The 26,072-nt window shown below is 41.4% G+C and overlaps 1 protein-coding gene across 4 annotated transcripts in view; it reads left to right on the top strand.

The window, feature by feature from the left end:
- The window catches only part of Ncoa7 (nuclear receptor coactivator 7), a 148,624-nt gene that overhangs the window by 45,545 nt on the left and 77,007 nt on the right, over positions 1–26,072 (top strand). For all 4 annotated transcript variants that reach the window (XM_036168822.1, XM_036168821.1, XM_036168824.1 and 1 more), the window contains exon 3: positions 24,555–24,775. In XM_036168822.1, the coding sequence (XP_036024715.1) occupies positions 24,555–24,775 (221 nt within the window). The remainder of the gene's footprint in view (positions 1–24,554; positions 24,776–26,072) is intronic.

The raw sequence follows: 26,072 nt of genomic DNA on the forward strand, positions 1-26,072 counted from the left end.
GTTCTAATGGCAACAGTTATGTTCGCAATATAGGGAGAGAAAATTCATTTTAGCTCTACATTCTATTCTTCCAAAGATTTTAAAGCTTACTTTTAATACTGAAAATATATTTCGGCTTGACCAAAACACACTACCTGAACACTATGCTTCTGTATCCTTAAGACTGAGCTGGAAGAGTGTGCACACTGTGGCACATTGATACCATCGACACTGTAAGTAACTCCAGGTGTCAGTTTCCGAAAAGCCTGTTTCTGTACGTTCCCTTAACTAAATTCTATGGCCCAACTGGTGCCATCTTTTTCTTCAAAGTCAGAGCCAGGCATTTTCATGGTCTTGCTGAGACCCTGGCATGCTCTTTTGTGAACTCTGTCTCAATATACCCAACCCAATAGCGCTGTCAAAATCATAATTGTGGTTGTGTCTACTTTTCCCAGTACCCGTGGCATCTGGCTTTTAGCACCCAGTAATTCATCTTCAAAAGATAACAAACCAGTTGATGAATCCCTGTTGGTTTATTTTTTGTGGAAGTTCTCAGACTGCTCAGCACACCATTCCTAGAAGCTGATAAATTTTGGGGGTTTTCACAACCAAATGACTTTTGTGTTTTGTTCTTCTAAACATTTTTTTTTAATTCTCCAGAGCTGACTGGTAATGATTTGCCAGCTCAGAGTTCTCTGTTATGCTCCAGAGCTGACTGGTAATGATTCTGTAGCTCAGAGGCTCACTTCCCTATGGGATTAGGTCTTTCATCTTGTGCTTCATTTTTCTCCAAGCAGTGGAAGCTTTGTCCTTTTCAGTGGTTGACACATTTATTTGATACAGCCACAAAATGGACTGGAGCTACAAAATCACATTGATTTAGCCTCTCTCACGGGCCAACTTATCCACTGGGCCCCAGGCTGTGAGTCTCCTGTTCCTTTTCTCCACCCTTTCAGCATCCAGCATCCCTGACACATCTGGGTTATTCTCTTTTGCCTTGTTCACAAGCATCTCCTCGTTCAGGGCTGTAGCTTTCCATCATGGTTTCTGTTGCCTGCTGTTTACTTTCCTGGGTGCTCAACTGTGGCTCTTTTTGCCCAGTGAAACCTGACTCCATCAGGCCACATTTGATTCTTGACATGCCTTCCTTTGTGAGAGAAGAATTTGATTTGGAAGAATGTATCATCCCCATCGGGCCAATTTCCCTTGCATTCTCTAGATATTAAATTGCATTCTATGTCTTTTAGCATAGGAAATAGACAAAGGACTTCCTAGGAAAGAATGCATGGCCTAGTGTAGTAATATGTTGCTTATAAAGTTGATGCAATGGAATAAATTTGGAAACAAGGTGATTGGTAAAAGTCAAAGATGTAGGGCAGAAAAAAGGACTTCAAAAAAGTCTTGGCTAGCAAAGTGGGGGAGGCATAGGCAAGCAGAGCTCAAGTTCCAGGCCAGTGTGGTGTGCATAGGTAGTTTCAAGGCAGCAAGACCTGGTCTGAAGAAGGGGCATTGTGTTGCGTTCAAATCTGAGTGAGTGTTTTCCATGAAGGAAGGAGGAGGATGGCAGGCAAAGAGGAGACCATGTGGGGGTGGGTGCACACTTGTGGAGGTTCACACTTACAGAGGTACACACTTACAGAGGTGCACACTTGTGGAGGTGCACACTTGCAGAGGTACACACTTGCGGAGGTGCACACTTGTGGAGGTACACACTTGTGGGGGTGCACACTTGTGGAGGTGCACACTTGTGGAGGTACACACTTACAGAGGTGCACACTTGTGGAGGTACACACTTATAGAGGTGCACACTTGTGGAGGTACACACTTACAGAGGTGCACACTTGTGGAGGTACACACTTGTGGGAGTGCACACTTGCAAAGGTACATAGGTTTTGCATGTGACACTGACTCTGAGGAATGCTTTGTTTTTGCTGAGACAAGTGTGTCTTCTGAGTCAGTCCTTTCACACTGTCTACAAAATAATTCTCTATATTCCATTTAATTTACAGCCAAAATGTACTAGGAAGGTAAGATGAAACGTCAGTGAAGACCCAAATCTTCAAGATTCATCCTGATAATTTCAAAGGCACTGGGTAATCCCTCCCACTCTCCCATCAGTCTCTTGACCATGTGCTTGCAAGTTCCTCTGCAGTAATTGTTCTGATAATTCTTCAAAAGGTGGTCTCCACTCTGTCACTTTGTACACTAAAGTACTCTTCCTTGATCAAATTTTGGTTGCTTTCAATCTCCCTAAATATATCACTCATCAAAAACAAAATCAAACAAACAAAACCCATCAAGCGTCAATCCCAGGATCTATTTGTAACTTTTCAGGTAAAAGCCACACACACTCAGCAGGTCCTTGGTTATTCTCCTACATTTGGAATTTTCCCATGGAGTGGGGGAATGAGTCTATGGGGCCACAAAAATTGGTTTTAACTAGTCTGTTTGCTATTGGTTAGTACAGAGCCTTAAATTAAGGCTTATGAGAATCTAGCATTTTTGGATGCTAAAAGATCAGTTTCCCGTGAGCTTTGCCTGGTGGGTTATGTAAAATTCACAACTAATTGGAGAGAAGTAGCATGCCAAGTTTACCCTTTAGAGAATTCCTGCTCTGTGAAGGGGGTTCTTTACCAGGGCTCCTGTTTTAAATGGCCTAGTGTTCCAAATGTCAGGCATGTGGGACATCATTGCCCTGTCTTCTCATAGCATAGTGTGGCCTCTGGGGCACCTTCCTCTTCTGCCATGTGTTCTTCCTACTAAACTTCTCTTACCTGGCCCAGATTTTCTCTAGAACTACAAAATGTTTTTGTTTTTGTTCTTCTGTCTTATATACATCACTTTCCAACCTTGAGAAATTATGGTAAGAGAAGAGGTTATTTCTCAGTGTAAAATTTTGGCTCTAATCTGTTGAGGGTTGTTTTTTTTGTTTTTTTTTTTGTTTGTTTGTTTTTGGTTCTAGAAATTTCGTGATTTGTTGATTGGCAGTCATAAAGTTAAGTGAGCTGCATAGTTTATTTAAAGTCATTAAAGATAACATGAAAAGTTAAGAAAAATTATAATGAATGCACAACATCGTTTAGTTAAGTGAGCAGATATCTTGACCCCCAGAGGCACAAAGTATTGGGGCTGATCTTTCAGTATTTCAGTAGAGGGGGAAGCCTTAAGTTTCTCTGGGAACATAGGATTTTGGCCCACCCCCAACACTGGCTACCAGTATTTTTCATGTAACATCCCAAGGAAACATCTGTCCCTAATAAAAGGAGCCTGCTTGTTCAGCCCGTGCTTCTTTTAAGACATGGGCTGAGCACTCCCTTCTGAACTCAGCACTGATGTCCTGCCTGTGAACAAAAGGCTGTGGTACCTAGTTTAAGTCTCACCCTGCTCTCACCCCCACCCCCACATGCCCTGTTCTGTTTGTAGGTCCTGTATAATTGTTTCCTCTGGGAGAAATAAGGGACTTTTCAAAGAACTACCAGTAAAGCCTTAAACTATACTTAAAAGAATCACCATGCATAAAAGCGATACTGAGAAACGGCAGGACCTTTAAAATTAAGTTGAACTTGGATTCACTGTGGAAGAGCATTCAAAGAAAAGCTTTCTGAGAAAAATAAGTATAGACACTTGGCTTTTACCATAGCACTCCTTAAGAATCACTTATCTGTGTGTCGGGAGTCAGTGACAGAGCAAACGAAATGACTGAAATTGTAGATGATACTTATTAAATATATACGGTCATCATACACTTTATTCTCTTCATGCTATAAGGAAGCATGAAGGTTAAGAGTGCAGCTTGGTGGCAGGGTACTTGACCAGCGTGTGGGAGGTTCTGAGTTTGACACTCAGCACTGAACAAACCAACAACAACAACAAAAACAACACTAAAAAGTTTCATAAGAAAACAACCAAAGATTTTCATTCTTTAAATAATTGATCTGTGGTATGTGATTTAGATTTGTTTTGTTCGTTTGTGTAGCTGTTTAGAGCTATAAATATGTTACCGTTTACCTAAACTAGCTTCTTGGAGGTGAGTTCCTGAGTCCTGGAGGTTGCTGTTTAACCAAGGTCACCAGACTCTCAGCTGTTACAAGCCACAGAGATTTGCTCCTGGTAGACTTCTGCTTTTATCTCAACAGACTCATTTCAGCCCAAGGGTTTCTCTCCCTGCAAGACCTAACCAAAGGCTGACATGACATAGGTGACTCACTCCAGAAGCCAGTCTCTCACCCAGTCACTGGCATTCATTGGTTCATGATCTTGCCCCAAGACACTCAGGTGTCCATTTTATTGTCATATGATAAAAAACACCAGCTTCTCCTCTACCAGCCAAGCACAGCTTACCAGCTTACATTTGGGAGTCATTCATGTGGGAAAAAGAAAAAAAAAAAAAAAGACACCCTTACCTCTTATGCAAATTTCAGTAGCAAGTAACAGAAACCAGATCAAAGTGCCTTTAGGGGTTTACTGGTTCATAGAAAGTTAAAGTCCAGAGCTGGATTTGCCTCTAGATATTCTTGGAGCAGAGGTTCAATGTCATATGACTCAGTATGTCTGTATGTAAAACTTCTCATTCTCTGGGCTTTTCTGCTCCTTACTTGGTAAATGCTGCTGACTCAGAAGCCCCCGTTATGCAACAGCAGTTACTGCTAGAGTGTTTACCTGCAGGTCACTTAGATCCAAGGTGTCCCGTGGTTGGGTGACCTTAAACCACAAGCTTTCTTGGAATTAGCCTTGCACCCCTGCAGCTAGGGAAGCTAGGCTAGGTGCTTTGATTGGGCTCATTTGTACCAAGTGTTTCTTTCCTTTCTGGACTTGGGGAAGAGCCCCACCCGAAGCTACCACTAACGAGGGTATAAAACAAGGAGAAATGGGGGAGAGGCAGTAAAAGACCACTACAGTTTTCTGTAGTGTGCGAGGCACTTAACAAGGCAACGGCATTTACAACTTTTTTAAAAAGGAGAATGATATCGACTGAGTTTCAATGGGTTTCTAGACATGGGGGTGCTTTAAGAATATTTTTGTCAGTTTTACACATCGGACCTAGAACCTTATACATGTTTAGCATGAAAATCCTACCCAACCCAATCTGCAGTCCCACTGGGGTGTTTTGAAGGCTGAAAATATACTGAGTTCCATTAGTGAAGGCATAATTTCTTGAAATAACTTTTATTGACTTTCCTAGGTGAGATTCTATGATTTAAAAATACTTCTTGGGACATGAAATGGAAGAGATAGTTTAGCAATTATTGTGCCATTGTAAGGTAGTTAGTTAACTCATTTACCATTTTAAATATTATGACAATTTTACATAGAATTTGGAAAACTTAATTTCTTATTAAATGATAAATTGCCCCAAAACAATATCTGAATATAGAATTAATATTAATTAGATAAATATGTTGATATATTAATGCATTGATAGAGAATGTCTTTTTGTTTGTATAGTAATACTAATGATAAAATAATAGGTCATACTGAATTTTATGTGTTTTCCAGTTCCTCCATCACACTATAATGTATATGTGTTGTGGAATATTAGTTTAAGATGTATTACATTTGTTTATGCTATGGAATATTTGTTTAATGATACAAAGATGTGTTGCATTCTTTTATGTTGCTTTTGTCTAACTCTGTGAAGCTGTGTTACTGTGCCTGTCTAAAACACCTGATTGGTCTAATAAAGTGCTAAATGGCCAATAGCTAGGCAGGAGAGGGATAGGTGTGGCTGCCAGGCAGAGAGAATAAATAGGTGGAGAAATCTAAGTTTGAGAGAAAAGGCTGGAGAAAAAGAGGAGAGGAGGATGCCAGGGGCCAGCCATTCAGCCACACAACCAGCCTCAGGGTAAGAAGGGAAGAAAAACACGTGGAATAAAGGAAGACAAAAAGCCCAGAGGCAAGAGAGAAATGGGTGAATTTAAGTTAGAAAAGCTGGCTAGAAGCAAGCCAAACTACTGCCAGTCATTCTTAAGTAAGAATAAGTCTTTGTGTACTTATTTGGGAGCTGAGTGGTGGGCCTCCAAAGAGTTAAAGAAATCAACTACATATACATAAGTTAAATATTGAGATCCTCTTTTCAAGGGACTCTTTCTGTGGGAGGATGACAGGAGAGTCCCCGGCAAATAGCAAGAAATTTGTCTCCCTTTCCTTCTATTTGAATTATAGTTGACATATTCTTGGAAGAGTCTCAGACATAGTTGAAGGTATATTAATTTTCTCCTAACTATTGAGATATTGCTACCACCCCATTTTTTCCTTCCAGAAGATTTTAAAATTTCAACCCGAGTAGAAATTGCCTTGTCATTTATTAACAACTAGAGAGAGAGAGAGAGAGAGAGAGAGAGAGAGAGAGAGAGAGAAAGATTTGGAAGAGCTGAAAGTATAGCTCAATGGTATAACAATTTCCAACACACATGAGGTCCGGGTTCAATTTCCAAAACCAAATAATGAAATAAAAGTTGAGTTCTCTTGGTAAAGACATTCTTAGAGATGATGTTTGATTACTAGTTTAATCACTCTGGTGATAAGCCTGGTGTCATTTTTGTGTGCAGCGTAGCAGGTTAATTACAAACAAAGGGTTAATAATAGGAAACCCTTGTTCTCTTCATCTTGGGGAAATGAGTGGGTATCCAGGTGGTAGGAAACTGCCCAGTCTCAGGGAAGTCATTGTGTGCCCCCCTCAAAACAGAACAAAACCCAAAGCATCCTTGTATCTTTCTTTCAATTGCAGTTTGTGGTGGTATTGTGTTCCCCAAAATATTGTGTGACCCTAATAAACTTATCTGGGGTCAGAGAACAGAAGAGCCACTAGATGTAGAGGCCAGAAAATGGTGGTGCACACGCCTTTAATCCTATCACTTGGGAGGCAGAGATCTATCTGGATCTCTGTGAGTTTAAAGCCACACTGGAAACAGCCAGGTATAGTGACTCACGCCTTTAATCCCAAGAAGTGAGCCTTTAATCCCAGGAAGTGAGGGCAGAAAGCAGAAAGGTATATAAGGTGCGGAAAACCAGGAACTAGGTTTGTAAGGCTTTTGAGAAGCAGTTCAGCTGAGAGGCTTTCAGTCTGAGGAAACAGGATCAGCTGAGAAATTGGCGAGGTGAGGTAGCTGTGGCTTGTTCTGCTTCTCTGATCTTTCAGCATTCACCCCAATAACTGGCTCCAAGTTTGATTAATAAGACCTGTTAAGATTCGTGCTACAGCAGTTGAGTAGAGTTTAATTTCTCTTACTACAGTATGTGGTGCAACTTCATTTGAACCATTGGTTCTTTTTAATACATGTGGCAGGTCAGATTCCAGATCATACCAATTCATGAAATCTGACATAGACAACTTTTTGATAGTCCTCTCAGAAACTTGAAAGACTGAGGCAGGAAGATCATATGAATTCAGGTCTAGACTGTAATGTGCTACACTGGTCAGTCCTCTGTAGACATTTGGCATCAATGTGGTGGCGTCCTTGGGAGCAGGGGACCACCAGGTGGCTTAGAGGGGAGAACTAGTCTGGTTTGATAATTCATAATTAACTTATTTTATCTTTCCCAGGCTGAAGTTTTTGATTTAGGTTTTTGGTTTGTTTGTTTGAGAAAGATTTCTTTGTATAGTTTTGGCTGTCCTGGAACTCACTCTGTAGAACAGGCTGTCCTGGAACTCACAGAGACCCACCTGCCTTTGCCTCTTGAGTGCTGGGATTAAAGGCATGTGCCACCACTGCCTAGTCAATTTTTATTTTTATTATTCATTTTATTTACTTGTTTATGTTCCACTTTTTAAAAATGTCTTTTTATTTTTAAGTGTGTATAAGTGTGTGTGTGTGTGTGTGTGTGTGTGTGTGTGTGTGTGTGTACAGGTGCATGTGGAAGTGCATATTGGAATCCCAGGAGCAGGAATGAGAGGTGGCTATGCTCTGCCTGGCATGGGTGCTGGGAACTGAACTTGGATCCTCCAAAGAGCAATACTGCAGAGTGATCTCTCCAGCCTCCATGTCCCACTGTTAAATCACCTGAGAAAAACCTCACATGTGTAACACATATAGCATGGGACAGCCTTGCTTTGGTCCAGTCTCAGCAGGATCTCAGTCAAAGAAACAAGGATGATAGAGAAAGTCATTAAAATAATTCAAATATGTACTTCACTTCTCAGAATACCCAAGGAGAGAATAAATGCAGTGTGGGTATATTGTACGTCTATAGTCTTTTTTTTTAATTATATTTGTGTTTTAATTTTATACATCAGCCATGGGTTCCCCTGACCTCCCCCCTCCCGCCCTCACCCCCACCTTCCCCCCATCCCCTCCCATCTCCTCCAGGGCCAAGACTCCCCTGGGGATTCATTTAAATCTGGTGGACTCAGTACAGGCAGGTCCAGTCCCCTCCTTCCAGGCTGAGCAAAGTGTCCCTGTGTAAGCCCAAGGTTCCAAACAGCCAGCTCATGCACTAAGGACAGGTCCGCGTCCCACAGCTTGGATGCCTCCCAAACAGTTCAAGCTATTCAATTGTCTCACTAATTCAGAGGGCCTGATCCAGCTGGGGGCACCACAGCCTTTGGTTCATAATTCATGTACTTCCATTTGTTTGGCTATTTTTCCCTGTGCTTTTCCAACCTTGGTCTCAACAATTCATGTTCTTACAGTCCCTCCTCTTTCTCGACAATTGGACACCTGGAGCTCCACCTGGGGCCTGGCTGAGGATCTCTGCATCCACTTCCACCAGTTATTGGATGAGAGTTCCAGCTCAACTGGTAGGGTGTTTGGCCATCTGATCACCAGACTAGGTCAGTTCAGGCTTTCTCTCGACCATTGCCAGCAGTCTACAGAGGATGTATCATTGTGGATTTAAGTCTATAGTCTTTTGACACAGGATCTCAGGTGATCCAGGCTCACCTTACACTCACAATGTAGCTCCCTTGGCCTTGAACTCCTGGTGTCTTGCTGTTACCTCCCTCTTTCTGGGAGTTCAGGTGTGTGCCGCTACACCTGCATTTAATATAATCCTCCCGGGTCCTCTCTTCTCCTGTCTTTACCTCTTGCATGGCTCCTGGTTGCCTCTCCAACCTGCCATGTCCTCCTGAAACCTATGTCTAAATTCTCCGGATTCTCGGAGGTTATCTCCCGGCGTCTGTGTCTAGTCTCTTTCTTTCCTTTCAGATCCTCTTTTACTTCTTCTCCCCTCCTGAGTCACTTTCCACTTCCATCCCCTTCCTCAAATGGGTTAGCAAACTCAGAACCAGGAACGGGAAGAAAGCAACCCCCCTAGTCATGTTATGAGACGAAGGAAAAAGGCGGGGGAGCCGTGTTTTCTCTTTGCTGTCCATGTACCAAATCATGTGTTCTATGGTTGGAATGAAGGTACAGATCAAAGGATGTATACATTAGTATGAAAAGTGGAACGCTGAATTGTGCACTAAGCGTCATGTGGTTGGCCTGAAAGTGTATTATGGTCAGTGTGGAAAGGGGTCCTTTTCATGTATCTTTATCTTCATGAGTGGAACATACACCATCAGTTCTTTGAGTGACAAAGTACTTCCTGAGTCTCGTTTCTATGAAGTTGCAAAGGACTGCACATGGGGACACTGAAAAAAATGTGGTGTCTGAAGCACCACCCACAGAAGCAGTTTATCACAGCAACCTTAGGTGACATGGGAGGCGTGAGTGGAACTCGGTGGAAGTCATTCTGCAGTGGGCAGCAGCACCACACGGTCTGAGGCTTCAGCCTTCTGATGCTCGGAGCTGACCCAGTACCAGGGAAGGCTAACAATACTGTAGAGCCCACAGTGACAGATGAGGGGGGAATATATGGTCATCTCCAGCCTCTGGTGCTGGGCAATTGGGAATGAAGGTCACAAGTGGATAGCCTGGGCTGCTGCAGCCGGCCTCCACCCTGCTTTGCTGTGTGGTGCTGTAGCTTAGTGTTCTCACACCTCCTGGGTCTTCAAAAGGAGCCTGAAATCCAGGTAATCGCGTGGAATATACATACCTTGACTGCTCATGATCCGTTCATTTGGCAACATAGAGGACATTAACTCATTTATTACTAGCTGGAGACAGTGGAGTTCTGGTTTTGTTTGGTTTGGTTTGGTTTGGTTTGGTTTTTCAAGACAGGGTTTCTCTGTGTAGCTCTGTGCATTTCCTGGAACTCACAGAGATCCATCTGGCTCTGCCTTCCGAGTGCTGGGATTAAAGGTGTGCGCCACCACCGCCCAGCCTGTTTTTTTTTTTTTTTTTTTTTTTTTTTTTTAAAGTAAGTCTTGACCAGTCTGAACGTATTCTTTTTTTTTTTTTTTTTTTTTTTGGTTTTTCGAGACAGGGTTTCTCTGTGTAGCTTTGTGCATTTCCTGGAACTCACTTGGTAGACCAGGCTGACCTCGAACTCACAGAGATCCGCCTGCCTCTGCCTCCCGAGTGCTGGGATTAAAGGCGTGAGCCACCACCGCTCGGCTGAACGTATTCTTCTGTGCTATGTTTGAGTTTGGTTGTCTGAAAAAAAAACAAGAGCTTGTGTATACTCTGATATTTTCTGGTTGTCACTAATCCAATTCAGTTCTGATAATAGTCCCTAAGGAGTCCACAGGGCTAATCAGGTTTCACAGATTTGAGTGTTCAGCCTCTAGAAGGATGCCCTCATTTCACATGACAATCAGAAGTTCCAGGTCTCTGGGTCAGTGGGCTTCTGTCTGACTTGGCTAGAATCTGGGGGCCTTCCATGATCCTCTCCTCAGGCTGTTTCCTTGGAAGGACTTGTGTTAACTCGAGAAAAGACCTCACTTCACACTCGTATTTGTTATAAAGAATGAAACTCCAGAACAGCACAGGGAAAGAGTTGCATAGGGCAAGACATGGAATTTTAGGGGGTGCTGAGTTCTGCTGCCACGCCCTCTCCAGGTACACCATCCTTCTAGCCCTAATGTGCTCAGCACCCCAGAAGCTCTCTGAACCTTTAGGGATATTTAATGGAGGTTTCTTCATGTTGATCTGATTGATTAAATCATTGGTCAGCAGTGACTAGATTCCCATTCCAGTTTCTTCTGTCTCTCTTGAGATCAGCCTTGAAAGCCCAGGGCTAGAAACTCCATCACTGATTCCTTTGGTCTTGTGATGTCCACTCCTCATCTTGAATCTCTAGGTATCTGTCCATCCCCAGCATTGCATCATCTTTAGAACAAAAAAGATACTTCTTACTCAGAGCATTCCAAGTCTTTTAGGATCCTGGGATGAGGAACTGGGCAAGGACCATATATTTATTCCTGTTATTTCACAGTTGTCCCTTGTAGTCGGAGAATAGAAGTGTAGCATATTTGGGGGATGATCACAGATGGCCTGAACAAGACCAAAATCTGATTGGTTGGTATTGATCCTGGGGATAGGCCCCCGGAAATATGAAAGCAAAGACCAGTTTTTCCTTTTCAAATCTGTTTTGTGCTCATCCTTATATACAAATGAATTATCCTTATTGCAGAGCTCTATATTAATTCTAAGAAAAAAAAAAGAGGAATATATTTTACAAGATTCTCCAAGCCAATCCAATTTGTGATCAATAGTTCTTCCCAAGGAAATGACTGATAGACTTGCCAATTGGGAAAAAAAAATCATCTAAGACATTGAATGGGCATCTTGGGTACAAATTGAAGCCATCTGCCACAACTAATTTCTAACAACTTTAAGCATAATGTTAGATGGTTCTTTCTGGAGTACGTAGAATGGTGAGTTGTGAAGCCAGTTGTAGCTTAAGACATTGAAAGCACATAATGGGAGTAGAGGAAATGACTCAATGGGTAGAGTACTTGAGTTGGGATCCCCAGAACTCATGTAAACATTTGGCTTGGTAGGACTCTGTCATCCCAGTGGGACTCTACTGGCAGGGAGAAGGCTGAGGAAGGAGATTGCCTGAAGCTAGTGGACTAGGTGGCCTAGGCATACAGCAGTGCAAACAGCAAAGTGGAAGGCTAGGACCAGAACCTCAGGTAGTCCTCTGACCTCCACATTCATCCTGTAACACACACACACATGTGCACCTGCCCCTCACATCACACCCAGACCCCCCAACATACACCCCCACACCCACATTTTTTAAAGCACGTTATCATGAAAAAAAACTAAGTCTATGTGTGCCTAAAACTCTTCAAAAGTCATATAAAATTAATTTACTTTTAAAGTAAGGGGAGGGTGAAAATTTTTGCTGCAGAAAAATTTAACCCTCAGGCTTGTTTTCTAGGAGCAGGTCACTTCTGCTGATGGTAAGCATTAAGTTTCACTTCCTAGGCTTGCAGAGGAGGGTGTGTACTCAACTGGTTGTTTGCTGAATTGTAACTGTGTAGCTTCTATTTTCTTCCATGTCTATGCAATCCAAGCAGTTAGCAGAAAAAGAAGTTAAAGGCGTGGCTCTCAACCTTTCTAAAGCTGGGACCCCTTTAACACAGGCCTTCATGTTGTGGTGACCACCAGCCTTAACATTATTTTTGTTGCTACTTCATAACTGTAATGTTGCTACTGTTATGAATCATCGTGTAAATACCTGTGTTTTCTGATGACCCCCGTGAAAGAATTGTTGGGGTTGTGACCCACAGGTTGAAAACCACTGAGTTAAAGGCTGGAAATAAAACCCTTTATATCATCACGTTTTTGTTTGAGGTTTTTCAAGGTAGTTCTGTGTTAACTGTTTGGTTTTTACAGAAATGCACATGAGAAAACAGTTTTCTCAAAAGAATTTTGTTACAAGTAAAACCTGTATGTCATCAAACTGTATCCCAGTGTCATTTTCTATATAAATGCATTAGATATAGTCAGAATAGAGCAATCATTTTGAATAAGAAAATTCCAAAACATCATGCCCCAACCAAAATAAAATTTCTGTGTGCACCAAGGAACTCCATAAGGGAGAGGAAAGAATACAGGAACTAGAAGACCAATTAGAGAAGGGCTATAAAATGCTGTCTTTAGCCACTGTGTTCGATCAAATCATGGTCTAATAGTAGCTATGGATACCTGAACTGGAACTATACAAGACTGGCCCCCTCAACAAACGTGGATCTGAAAGGGACTCACAAAGGCCCTACCGCCATGATGATATTGGCTACTGATAGATTCGGGGAGAGGAGCGGTCATTGTCTTTGGTTGCTACCCACTGGTGAGTCTACCAGGCTTCAACAGGTGGTTCAAAACCTATGGTCGCATAGACGTGGTTAAAAATCAGTGAGTCACAAAACTGAACAAAGAGCTGTGAATGTGGGAAGGGAACTTGTTGGGAGGCAGATGCTGGCAAGGGTGGAAAGCTGATGAATGAGAGGAGAGAGTCATCAGAATGCATAATGTTCATATACAAAATTGTCAAAGAACAGATTTAATAAAGTTGACTTTGCCGTAATCAAAACAGAGAATAACTAAAGTTGATCAGATTGAAGTGAATTGGTATGAAGGAGAGATGTAACCCCTAGAAATTCTTCATATTAAAATTTTCTTCTGGTATGCCCACTTCCAAAAGGCAGTTTTAGAGGCCCCACAAACAGAAAGCTCGCATCTGTAAAGTCTCACTGTGGCCTGTGGTGTCAGCAGTTGTTGTTCACAAGCACTGTGATTTTTCTTATGAAATTTGCTATTGGCCAGTCCCTGCTGACAGTGAACATTTTCATATGGCCCAGACAGTGCACTCTGTAGGCACAGTCATGGCTGAGGCGTGGAAGCTAAGGCAGTGATGGGGTGCACCGTTAGGACTCAAAGCTAAGTTAGGGCTAGAGGTGGTATCTGCTGACGGTGCATTTGCCCAGTGTGCCCAGCTCTGAAAAGATAAGGCAGCACGCAAAACACACCCTGTGTCACACAATCGCATCCTAAGATTCACAGTGGTTTACACCTCTGATCTTCCCTCTTGAGAGAGGCTGGAGGCCAGAAGGTAACCATGAGTTCAAAGCCAGCCTGGGCTACAGAGTGAGACTGTCTTAAAAAGAACAACAAAATCAAAACAAATCTAAAGAGTACTTCGACCTATTTTGACCCTCAAAGATACCCAGATCCTAACCTCTCAGACCAGCAATGATCCCTTTCATGGCAAAGGAGACCTTGAAGATCTGACTACTACGTTGAGGACCTAGAGATAGGGAGGGTATCTGGGTGGGTCCTATAGGCACTCACAAGTTCGTAAATAAGGAGGTAGAAGGAAACTAGACTGCCCAAGGAAGGAAGCAGGACAAGGAATTCAGTTCTTAAGTTGCTGTCTCTAAAGGTGAAGGAGGAGGTTCTAAGAAATGCCAGTCTCCCTGCTGGAAAAGGCAAGCAAAGAGATTGGGGGTGGGGGTGACCCCACCCACTTCTTGATATCAGCCTGGCACCACTGATTTCAGACTTGTTTCCAGAACTGTAAGAGAGTGTATGCCATTTTTTTTTTTTGTCTTTGCTTTCTTTTGTTATCACATTTGTGGTTTTTTTGTGTGTAGTTGTGCAGGGCAGAGGACAACTTGCAGGGGTCAGTTCTCTCCTTCTTTTATGTGGGTCCCAAGGACTGAGCTCCTGCCATCAGGTTTGGTGGCAGGCACCTTTACCTGCTGAGCCTCCTTGCCGGCTCTACTGTGTTGTTTTAAGCTATCAGGTTTGTTTTAATTTGTTACAGTGGCCATAGGGAATTAATACCATCATTGTAAAGCAAATTGTAAGTAAGCAACTTCCAATTCTTAACGGTTCTGTCTTACACTATTACTAACTTCTGTTTTGCTGCGTAATCAGCTTATTCTTTATTGATAAGCAATAAAATCAATATGTAATCACTATATTTGCATATTGGCTGTTCATCCTTAACATTACTAATTTTATATTCATTCTCTCTGACCTTCTTCCTCTCCATCTCCCTCCCTCCCAGAGCAAGCCCCCCCAACCCCCATGTGGTTCCCAACTTCAGTTTATAGCTGAGAGATATAGCAGTTGAAATGATGCAACTTAATTCTCTTTTTCAGTTTCTGTGATGAGTTTATTGGCATTAAGTGTATCTTTAACGTACGATGGGTTTATCTGAATCTGAACCAAACTCTACTGTTTGCTGAGGAACACCTGTATTACTGTCCTAACTGTCAATTCTCCCAGAACTTTCCCAGTCTGTGACATAGCATCTGGACTTTCAGAAAACCGAGCCACACTGCTCAGAGGGGCATGCAACATGCAGAAGTCTGTATTGTTTTTGAATAGGAGACTAACCTTTTCCCCAGTATACACCCACTTTTCATTGTAATTCTATAAGTGTGGGGGGGGGGTCATTGAAAGGGTCTCAGAAATGTCCCAGATAAACCCACTCCAAGACTCCTGACTGAGAAATTTGGAATCATGTCTCACACTTGTGCTTTGGTTACCAGAGGCACCTAAGACCTGCTGGCCTTCCACTGTCTTAGGACCAAAAGGAACTTCTAGAAACAGACACTGTGTTTGTGTTTTTGTGGCTTGCCTTGACATCACATTTATTGGTCTTTATTAAAAATCTAGTTGTTCGTTGAGGCCAAGGGAAGTTTATGTCTATGTATACCTGCATAGAGAGATATCATGATTACAGAACTTGAAAGCAAAGGATCTTTCTGATCTCATGGTCTTTGGAGGCCAAACTGTTTTGATTTTTACCGGTGAATGGGAAGAATCTCATTTTTATGATTAGACATGGTGAAGAAAAAGAAAACATCTAAAATTTGTGATATTGGGGTTGGATAGGTCTATACAGATTTTCTCAGTGGTTTTTTTTCATAATTTTATTTTTATTTGGCCATAATTCCAAAACAGAATTTTCATAAATAATTTTTAAAGATTTATTTTTGTTTTAAATGTGTGTGTGTGTGTGTGTGTGTGTGTGTGTGTGTGTGTGTGTTGCCCTCAGAAGACAGAAGAGGGCATAGGATCCCCTGGACCTGGAGTTGCAGGTAGTCATGGGCTGCTCAACATAAGGGCCAAACTTGGATCTTCTACACAAGCAGTACATGCTGTTAACTGCTGAGCTCTCCAGCTCCTCAAGTGATTTTTTAAGTGATGCCTCTTGCCTCTAAGTTTGATTTTAGTTAGCAAACATCACAGTTATGGAAACTGAACCTCCATTTATGAAGCCATGAAATGAACCAGACTATAAAAAGTTGTACTCTTTTAGAAAGTGTTCTGTGCCAGTGGCTATATTCACAACAAACTTAAGAATTTATACATAGTGAGAAAAAGAATGTGAGCATACATTAATGCCTGTGACATGCTGTGTACTTTCTTCATGTTATCTAGGCTGTTTTTATGTTCTTTAATTTCCTTGGGTCCTTAGAAATCTCCCAGTAAGAATAACAGGAACAGCATATACATAACTTATGTTTTACAGCTCTTGTGAACCAAATACATGTTGTGGTCAATAACAAGCCTTTCCTCTATCCTTTAACCATTACAAAAACCATCCAAAGTTATTTTTTATGTCAAAGACAAGGAACCCAAGGTCTTGATTTAGCAACTTGCCAAAGATGTACACCCGAGGAACAAAAGACTATTCAAACATGGATGACTTTATACGGTTACTGGGCTCATTCCATTGCTTTCTCTAGCTTAGAAAAAACAACCTACATTCTGTAGGTCGGAAGGTCTAGTGACCAGGTGCAGCCAGAAGAGCAAAGGATGGAGCAAAGTCTCTTGAGGGAGATAGATCAGCTGCCTCTGATATGCAGAAGGAGTGGGGCAGGGTGGGGCTGCTGTCCGTGAATTCACTGCAGTAGTTAAAGTCAGAAGAGAGAAAAATAAGCAAGACGTGGCCTAATGTTGCCATAGCTGCTGATACTTGTAATGTTTCTATTGGTTTTTGCTTTTGTGATAATGAAATACTCCCCCCTCCCAAACAGAAAGAATTCAGCACCAAATTATACAATTATGGAAGGTCTACTGTCCTCAGTGGTCAACTGTAATCCTGACTCCACCAAACCTACCTGTGAGGGTTTACCTCTGTGTAGTTGGTCTGGGAGGATTTTCTTGTATCTTTCCCTTTTTTTCACAAAATAAAGTGACCCTAGAATACTATTATGTAGTGTTTTTTCATGAACTAGCGTGTTCTGTCTCTACTACATCTTTTACATTAGCATTTATTTTGCTAGAAGTCAGTTTGAAGGAGAAGTTTCGTATGAAAAGCGCTGGATATACTGCTGCGGGGTTGTTCAACTTTGGCATTTTACATTTTTCTTTCTAGAGCTATTAGCCTCGGATTGTAGAGCAGCAGCTGGCTTTTTGTTGGCTTATTTTGTTATTATTATTTTGAGAGGCTTTATAAATAGATAATATAGCATATTGAACTCTGGACTTTCCCAGCTCTTGGGAGTCTCCAATGGGAAGAAAATATACCAGATGTGAGTCTTAAGGAAGACACAAGGAAGTGGAAGGCTTTTAAGTAGGATTAGTGTAGATTTAAAAATAATTTTTAATACATCAAAATAGCTTTAGCACATTTTCCAATGTTTCTCAGCCAAGTGTAATTGTTAAAGCCTGAAAGATCTTAAACAATTTTCTCAGTCCCTTCTCTCTGTTTATTTTACCACAATTCCAAAGGAAGTCAGAGCTGATTACCGAGAAAACCAAGGCCAGAACCCAAATCTGGAGTCAAATCAAATTCTGAGCAAGCTCATCATCAACTTTGCCAAGACTCTGAGTCCATTCCTTCTCCAAAGAGTTCATAGAATTCCCCAGGCCACTACATTGTAGAGTCAAAAGAGACACAATGCTGTGTGAACAGTCTTATCAGGAGCAGCCTGCCAGCCCTGTGGCAGTGAGGGCTAGCCTTGATTTGTGAGCTCCTGCCCCACAGCTAAACTCTGTCTTTTGACCTTTGGTCCTAGCTTTTCTCAGCCTTTCTTTATCTTTGAGACACAGATAAAATTGGCAGCCTCCTGCATGTGTAAAGTACACATAAGGGGAAGCCAGCTTTTTAACTCAGTCCCTAAGCTTCTGTGAAAAGAAAGATCTTGCAAGGTTTTCTTTTCTTTCTTTCTCTTTCTCTTTCTTTCTTTCTTTCTTTCCTTCCATCTTTCTTTCTTTCTTTCTTTCTTTCTTTCTTTCTTTCTTTCTTTCTTTCTTTTTCCTTCCTTCCTTCCTTCCTTCCTTCCTTCCTTCCTTCCTTCCTTTTTTTGAAGATTTCTGTGTATGAGTATTTTTCCTACATGGGGTGTGTGTATGTGTGTTTATGGCTCTGAACCACATGTATGCTGTACCTAAGGAGGCCAGAAAGGTGCTGGATTCTTTGGAACTGGAGTTACAGACTGTTGTGGGCTGTCATGTGGGTGCTGGGAATAAAACCTAGGTCCTCTGAAAGAGCAGCCAGTGCTCTTAACCACTGAGTCATCTTTCTAGCTCTGAAGGTTTTCTCTTCTTTTCTTATTTTTAGAAATGGGGCCGGGCAGTGGTGGTGCACGCCTTTAATCCCAGCACTCGGAGGCAGAGCCAGGTGGATCTCTGTGAGTTTCAGGCCAGCCTGGGCTACCAAGTGAGTTCCAGGGGAGGAGCAAAGCTACACAGAGAAACCCTGTCTCGAAAAACCAAAAAAAAAAAAAAAAAAAAAGAAAGAAAGAAAGAAATGGGGTGGGGTGAGGGTCTCTCTATGGAGCCCTGGATGCCCTGGAACTCTCCATGTAGACTAGGCTGGCCTCAACATCACAGAGATCCACCTATCCTTGCCTTCTGAGTGCCAGGGTTAATGGTGTATGCCTCTAAGCCCAGGCCCCAAGGTTTACTTGATAATCTTTTTTGAAAAAGTAAAACTCAAATTCTGAGCAAAATTTATATGCTAAGTTATTCTAAAAGAAGGAAAGAATCTTCAAGACTTCACTAGATATTTAAAAATTTAGATACCAAAAAAAACCTTTAGATACCTATTGTACATGGTATAAAATTTAAAAACTAGGAAAAAGAATACAATGAAATCTTTTCTTATTCTCTTCTCTGTCCTCAGTAACTTCCTTTTTTGTAAACCCACTTCACCATGAATATGTGTTAATCTGACAGATGGAGAATAAGACCACTACTATAGTTTAAAGCCAAATCTGAAGCAAGCTATAATTAAATACTGGCCAGGTGGATGGGCTCTGGCCACATCCATCTATCTGGGTTTCCAGAAAATGCCGCTGAGTCATGTTTTTCAGCGGCTTAAGAAGGAAACCCATAATTCACAGCATTCCGTGAGATCCAATCAGAAGCAAGCATACATGCTAATGTACTTCCTGCCTGTGTACCTCCCTCCAACATCCAGTCAAGGCCAAGAGTACATCCTCACATACTTCCTGTCCATGTGCCTCCTGCCCACAGACGATTAAGCACATCTGCTTCAGATGGCTCAAACAAACTTGGTTAGGGGAGTGAAAACATATGGCTTGTTATCTCTCATAAACAATAGCCTCTAGCATTTCAGGAACTATCTGTCCTTGGACAAGGGGCTTGCAGATCAGAGGCATTTTTGTTTCATGGATCTCTTAGGCACAATAATTAGAACTTAAAATGTAGCCTTGGCTCTCACACAATGTATATATGTAACCTGTAGACAAACCCCAGGCAAATACTCATTGGGTTTTGAATACAATTCCCATATTCCCTTCTCCTCTCACCCCTGCAGTAGGGCTGCAGTAGCTGTGATCAGAGCTGCTAGCAATGGTAGGGATGTTCTGACTGTGCATCGTCTAATAGTACTGCTAGCAGAAGTCCATTAGGCACTTGAACTGTGTTACCTTACCACTGAAATTTTAAATATTTAAATAACCTTGAAAGATCCTAATTAAATTTAGTAACCAGAGCTGGTGAGGTAGCTTTTTAGTAAAAGTTCTTGCTGCAAGAGCCCGACGTATGAGCTTGGTCCCCAGAACCCACATAAAGATAGGACAGTACCTGCACCACCTCCATACAAGAGCTATGGCACACAGATCCATATGGCCTGTGTGTACATGAGTGCACAACCCCTCCCCACACATATTACTGACATTTGCAAAATAAATATTGAATCCAGTAGCTGTGGGTGGCTGGCTAGTGGTTATCTTACAGGACACAGTACAATACTAGATAGTTATTTCTATGGTATAACTTTCAGAAGCACATGGGCTTCTAATTTAAAATTAAGAAAGGAGTGAAACATTAATATTAATTAAAGAAGGGTATGGTTTTATTTATTATTTTGCAGTGCTGAGAATTGAACCCAAGGCTTCAGGAATGCTACATAATCACTGTACCATAGAGCTACATCGCCAGCACATCTACTTAATACATTTTGAATCATATGTAGCCAGTGTGTTTTCTCTTTAAATCAAATATCTGCAGCAAGATACGGGCATCAATTCTTAGGAGCATACCACTAATCAGAGAAAGATGTGAAAGGGGGTGGGGTGAGAACATGAGCTCCTTTGTGTATTCACTCATTCACAGAGCAGTAATGGAGTGCCCAAAGTGAGCCTTTCCTCAGCCCTGAGCTCCATTAACACAAGAAGTCCTTGCCCTCATGAAGCTTTCACTGCAAGCTTTAGTTTGACAGTGTATGTAAGAGTTAGTTAGTAACAAGCCTGAGCTATCGGCCAAGCATTTGTAAGTAATAGTAAGTCTCTGAGTGGTTATTTGGGAGCTGCTGCCAAGACACAAAGAAACTCCATCTACAGAGAAGGGACTGTGGAGTCCAAAAATAACTTTTTCAGAGCCCTGTCTGATGAAGGCCAAAGAGTCCCAAACTCATTTCCTGTACATGAAGAAGCTGCTTTCATTCTCCTATACAAATTATTTGATGGTATCACCCAGTTGTTCTGCTAACTGGCAAAAACAGTAATAGAGAGAGAATGGTGTATGCTTATATCATGTCAGTGCCTTTCACTTTAATGTAAAAAGGCTACAGATTCCAAATAAGCATGCTTTTCAGAATGCTACCGTGGGAAGATGGGAAGTTCAGGTTGTGGGCTTCTTTGCTCTTGGGGAAGGTCTATCACTGTCATCTCCCTGTTCTTCCAGCTTTCCGATGAGTGACCTCAGTGATTGCGCTTAATATTATCCTGACTTTTCCACGGTGTGAATGTTGTTGTACAGTGCTGTATCATTTTCATAATAAAACAATGACAGTGCAGGCAGAGTCTGACATGCTCGGTGTGAGCAGAACAAGAAGAGAAGTAGATTTGCTGATGACATTTAGGAGCTGGAAGGAACAGGATTTAAATACAGCAGTGGGGCCAGGGGAGGGCTAAAAAAGGTTGTTCTTGTACTTGTGATTTATTGTAAAGAAAGTAATTATAATCTAACCAAATAAAGATTTGTTTTCTTCATTTGTACCTATAGCAATCAAATACAAAATGGACTTCAGTACTTTTTAGATGAGCTCCAGGCTCAGGGAGAACCCTGTCTCAAAAAATAAGGGGGCCAGTTATCAAGGAATATATCTCATGTTGATCTCTGGCCTCCATACTCATGCACACGTAAGTGCACACACACACATGTGTACACACACACACACACACACACACACACACACACACACACACAAACATCTTAGATGAAATAATGGAAGTACTCCAAAAACAAAGGAGAAAACTTTAAAAGCTTCAGAAAGCAGAGTCTGGGGACTATTAACTGCCAATATGCATTACGCTGCCAGTTACTCAACCTCGGAAAAGGTGGTGTCTATTTCTGAATTTGGAAGGAAGGGCTTCCTATCACGACTCCAGAAATTGTTCTGATTTCTAGCCAGGATGTTCCAGTTAAAATGATAATGTCCAAAAAAAGATTAGTCAAAACAAAACCTGATTTTAAAAATTCTAAAGCACTAAATTTTACTCTATTTTATCCTTCTAAACTAGTTTGGTATTGCTCTTTTCAAGCCTTTTTTTCCTTCTGGAGTAACAATTGTTTGGCTAAACCATTGACAATAATAATCTGTAAAGGAAAAGAGAAAATGAGTAAGACACCATATCCCATTTTGCAATTTCCATGAGAGAAAATTAGTGCCTAATGAGATGTCCCCAAAACACTGCTGCTACTGCTCATCAAAACATGTGCCCCAGATCAAAGTGGATTTAATTATTACAGGGAGACGGTGAAATGGGGGCATCAAGTGGAAAGATCCAGAACATGAAGAAACGGCATATCTCAGGAGATAAGATACAGAGCTAATTTTGCGCACCTGCTTTCTTCTAGAAAAACAAAAATCATTTTTGAATGATGCGAAAGCTACATTTCAAGCAAGTTTTGATGAGCTAATACATAGAAGAGGACCAGCCAGGCCATCCATAGCCAGTGTTTTTGAGAAAGAGATCAGGTCTTTGCAGAGACCACCCCCTATAAAGAGATACTTGCTCCACATAGAGCCAGGTCACTGCACATTAAACCTTGCACAGTAATTTGATCAGAATTTTTATTTTATTCTATTAGAGGCATTATCAGACCTACCTTCACAAAGAACCATCTATTCTTTTGCCAGTAAAACTGGCTTAAAATCTGATAGAAAATAATCATGTTCTCATTGAAAATGATCCCTTTGTGTGTGTAGGTGGGGGGGCCTAACTTTAATTTGTCATTGTGTGTGTGCATTGTTTGTGTGTGTGCTTAGCCAAGCCCACAAAGAGATGAGATGTGAACTCACCTCCGCTTTTCCCCAGCTGTCTTGTCTCTTAGGCATTTACAAGAGAAAATCTTAGAAGCCAACTCCTTGGTGCTCAGGGAATGGTAGCGTATGGCATGCTTGAAAGTGACATGTGTCGTAGATCTTACCATGCTTCATTCTGAGGTCCTTAGATATTATAACAGGATGTTTTAGCTATTCTGTTTCTACTTCTTTATGTTAGGTGTTGACATATATTATTTCAGCTAATCCTAATAAAAGGGCCTGTTGGTAACCAAGGAAGTGCAGTTACCACATTTAATGTTCGAGAAGACATTCATTAGTTTCCTGAGCTCTGGGCTCTATAAACATCAAAACCAAAGGGATACCTTCCTTTCTTTTTTTATTGAAAATTAAAATTTATAATTCTAATTTTAAATTTTTTAAAATTGAAAATAGATTCTTCTCTTATATAATACACCCCAGCCACAATTTCCCTTCGCTCCACTCCTCCCAGTTCCTCCCCAGTTTTAGTTAGGGTTTCTATTGCTGTGAATAGACACCATGACTACAGCAACTTTTACAAAGGAAAACATTTAATTGGGGTGTCTCGCTTCCAGTTCAGAGGTTTAGTCCATTATCTCCATGGCGGGACATGGAGGGACATAGAGGTGTGCAGGCAGACATGGTGCTGGAGAGGTAGCTACTACATGTTGATATGCAAGCAACAGGAAGTAGACTGTGACACTGGGCAGTATCTTGAGCAATAGGTGATGTAGAATATTATCTTAAGATGTGTTACATTTGTGCTGTGGAACGTTTGTTTAATGATGCAAAGATGTGTTGCATTCTTTTATGTTGCATTTGCTTAACTCTGTGATAAGAGTCCTGAAGTGCTACATCTCTTGAGATCTAAAGATCCCTTAGTAATAGTACAAAATAATCATTAGGGATAATCATTGTGATTACTAATATAAGCAGTGGCTGATAACTTAGTGAACATATTTGATGTGTTCAGCCCCTTATTCCCAAGGCCATGGGAGCTGAAGTTTATCATTGTTTACTAAATCCAGCCTCTGAAAATGTTTTCCAAGAGATGCATGCTCTGCAATGAACTGATGTGCACCTTGCAGTCAGTTAGTCCTTGAGAAAGTTTGTGTTCTAAAGAACATAAACTCTTTCAGAAGAAGGACCCTGGCCTTGTGTACCTGGGCACTCTGTTTATAGGTAAATATTTTTGACATTAGGTCTCTTATCGTGCATATAAATGAAAAGAGTTACTCAAACCAGAGAGGTATTACAAATCTTGATACTTCATGAAACCCAATATAAAAGACATGTTTCATACCTGCTTGCCTATTTATAGGTACAGCTGAAAACCACAAATACTGTTTTAAAATATACAATGCCCAAATGGGGCTTTATAGATGAATTACTGTATCTTGATTTAAAAACAATACTCATCCTTTCATAGCCTATAGGAAAAGATCATTTTTATTAGGCTTAGAACATATTTCATACTTCTCTGAGATTTATTATTATTATTATTGTGGATGCAAAGTTGAGGAAAAATCCCTGGTCTCCACGTTAAAATGTTTAAGTGGTTAGCAAAGGAAAATAACCTTTGAATAATTTTTATGAGACTCTGTCTTCAGACAACTTCTTCTTTTTCTTCTCCCTCTCCCTCTTCTTCCTCCTCCACCTTTTTCTCCTCCTTCCTCTTCTAAATGAAAACAGGACTGAAGATAAGAGTCGGTGGTAGAGTCCTTGCCTAGCACCTACAAACCCTGGCTTCAGTCCCCAGTTCCGCCAAAAGATGGGTGGAGGAAGATCCAGGCTTGGTGGCGCCTGCTTGTAAGCCCAGCTCTTGGAAGTCTGGGACAGGATGATTGTACGCTTGAAGCCAATCTGCGTGCTGTATAGTAAGAGTGTAGGGGGGCGGGATCATAAAGTACTTTATAAGTTAGATAATTCCATGTTGGAGTCCTACAGCATAACATTAGGATTGCATGTAGCAAGTCACTTCTTCAATGGTTTCCTGTTTTCATTCACAGACTGAAAAAGAAAAAACAAGCCAAGCAAAATGCAGAGATCATCTCAGCTACAGCCACAAGGATTCATTCTGGGAAAGAAGATGCTAATTCAGTCATTTTGGAACAAGACAAGTCCAACATTGCAGTGGAGGGGGAACATGGCACCGATGAGAAAAAGAAGAGAAAAAACAACCAGTTGAAAGAAATCAGGCGCACGGAACTGAAGAGATACTATACTATTGGTGAGTATTCACGACACTCTTGGAATATGTTGTTTAAAAATCTGCCATAGACTGCACATGGTGTTGTACAACTAAAATCCCAGTACTCAGGAGGTAGAGGCCAGAGGAAAGGGAATCCAAAACCAGCTTGGGTTACATGAGGCCCTGTCTCAAAACGATAACAATAATAGCAACAACGAATTGTAATAATTTTACTGTTAGGTGTGTTCATCAGAAATTTGAAGCCAACCTGGTCCACACAGGGAGCTTAGGTCAGCCTGGGTAGATAAATCCAACTCTTATCTCAAAACAAAACAAGCCTCCCACCCTCAAAGATCACAATCTGTAATGATTTGCTTAAAAACAGCACAATGACTTATGAATCATCATCATCATAATAGCACCAGCTTATAGAGCAACTGCCCCACATCCCTGACACTTCTTATATATTATATAATATAAAAGGACAGCTGTGAAATAATGTGCTCCAATCAGCCTTGCACTTGGGTCTTCTAGCAATGTGTCTACCACAAACTGTATGCTGATAAACATGTTCCCTGTAGGAGAATATGCTTTTGTTTCTTGTTTTTTGTTGGTTTGTGTGTGAGGGTGTGTGTGTGTGTGTGTGTGTGTGTGTGTAGATGTGCTTGTTTGTGCAGGCACGTAGGGGTCAGAGGTTGACTTCTGAACCTTCCTCTATTGCTCTCAACCTTATTTGTTGAGATGGGGTCTCACGGAGCCTGGAGCTCACCATTTCAACTGGCTGACCAACTCGCTCCAAGAATTATTCTTTGCCTCATAGCCCTGGGGTTTTGTAGGCGATTGTCACTGCATCCAACCTTTCACATGAGTGTTGGGAATCAAAATTCAGATCCTTAAGCTCGTGCAGCGGGCATTTTCCCAGGCCCATTTCTTTTCCTTAATGGTTATAAATAGAATGTAAGTAGAGTATAAACAGAACGAATTGGTCAATAGTATTGATCGTAGTGACTACAATATTTTGCGGGAGACAAAGCCTAGCCTGCGTCAGCTAAAAACAACCACCAAACACAAAGCCCCCTCATTTAGAATGAGTCCACAAGGTTATGGAGTTTCTTAGAACAGTCACTGCTGAAAATACACTGGGAATGACAGCATATATAGCTGCACTTGGATTACCTGTCTCTTACCTACTGTTCTGTCTCAGGCGGGTCTGGAGTCTGTTGCAATGGATGCAAAGAGACAGTGTCAAGTATGAGAAATTTGGTACATGAGCTGTGGCATACTTAATGTTGCTAGGCAAAGAGAGAAAAGATGTCGCGCCCAGAGAGCATCCCAC

The sequence above is a fragment of the Onychomys torridus genome, chromosome 19, assembly GCF_903995425.1.
Source record: "Onychomys torridus chromosome 19, mOncTor1.1, whole genome shotgun sequence".
Lineage (NCBI taxonomy): Eukaryota > Metazoa > Chordata > Mammalia > Rodentia > Cricetidae > Onychomys > Onychomys torridus.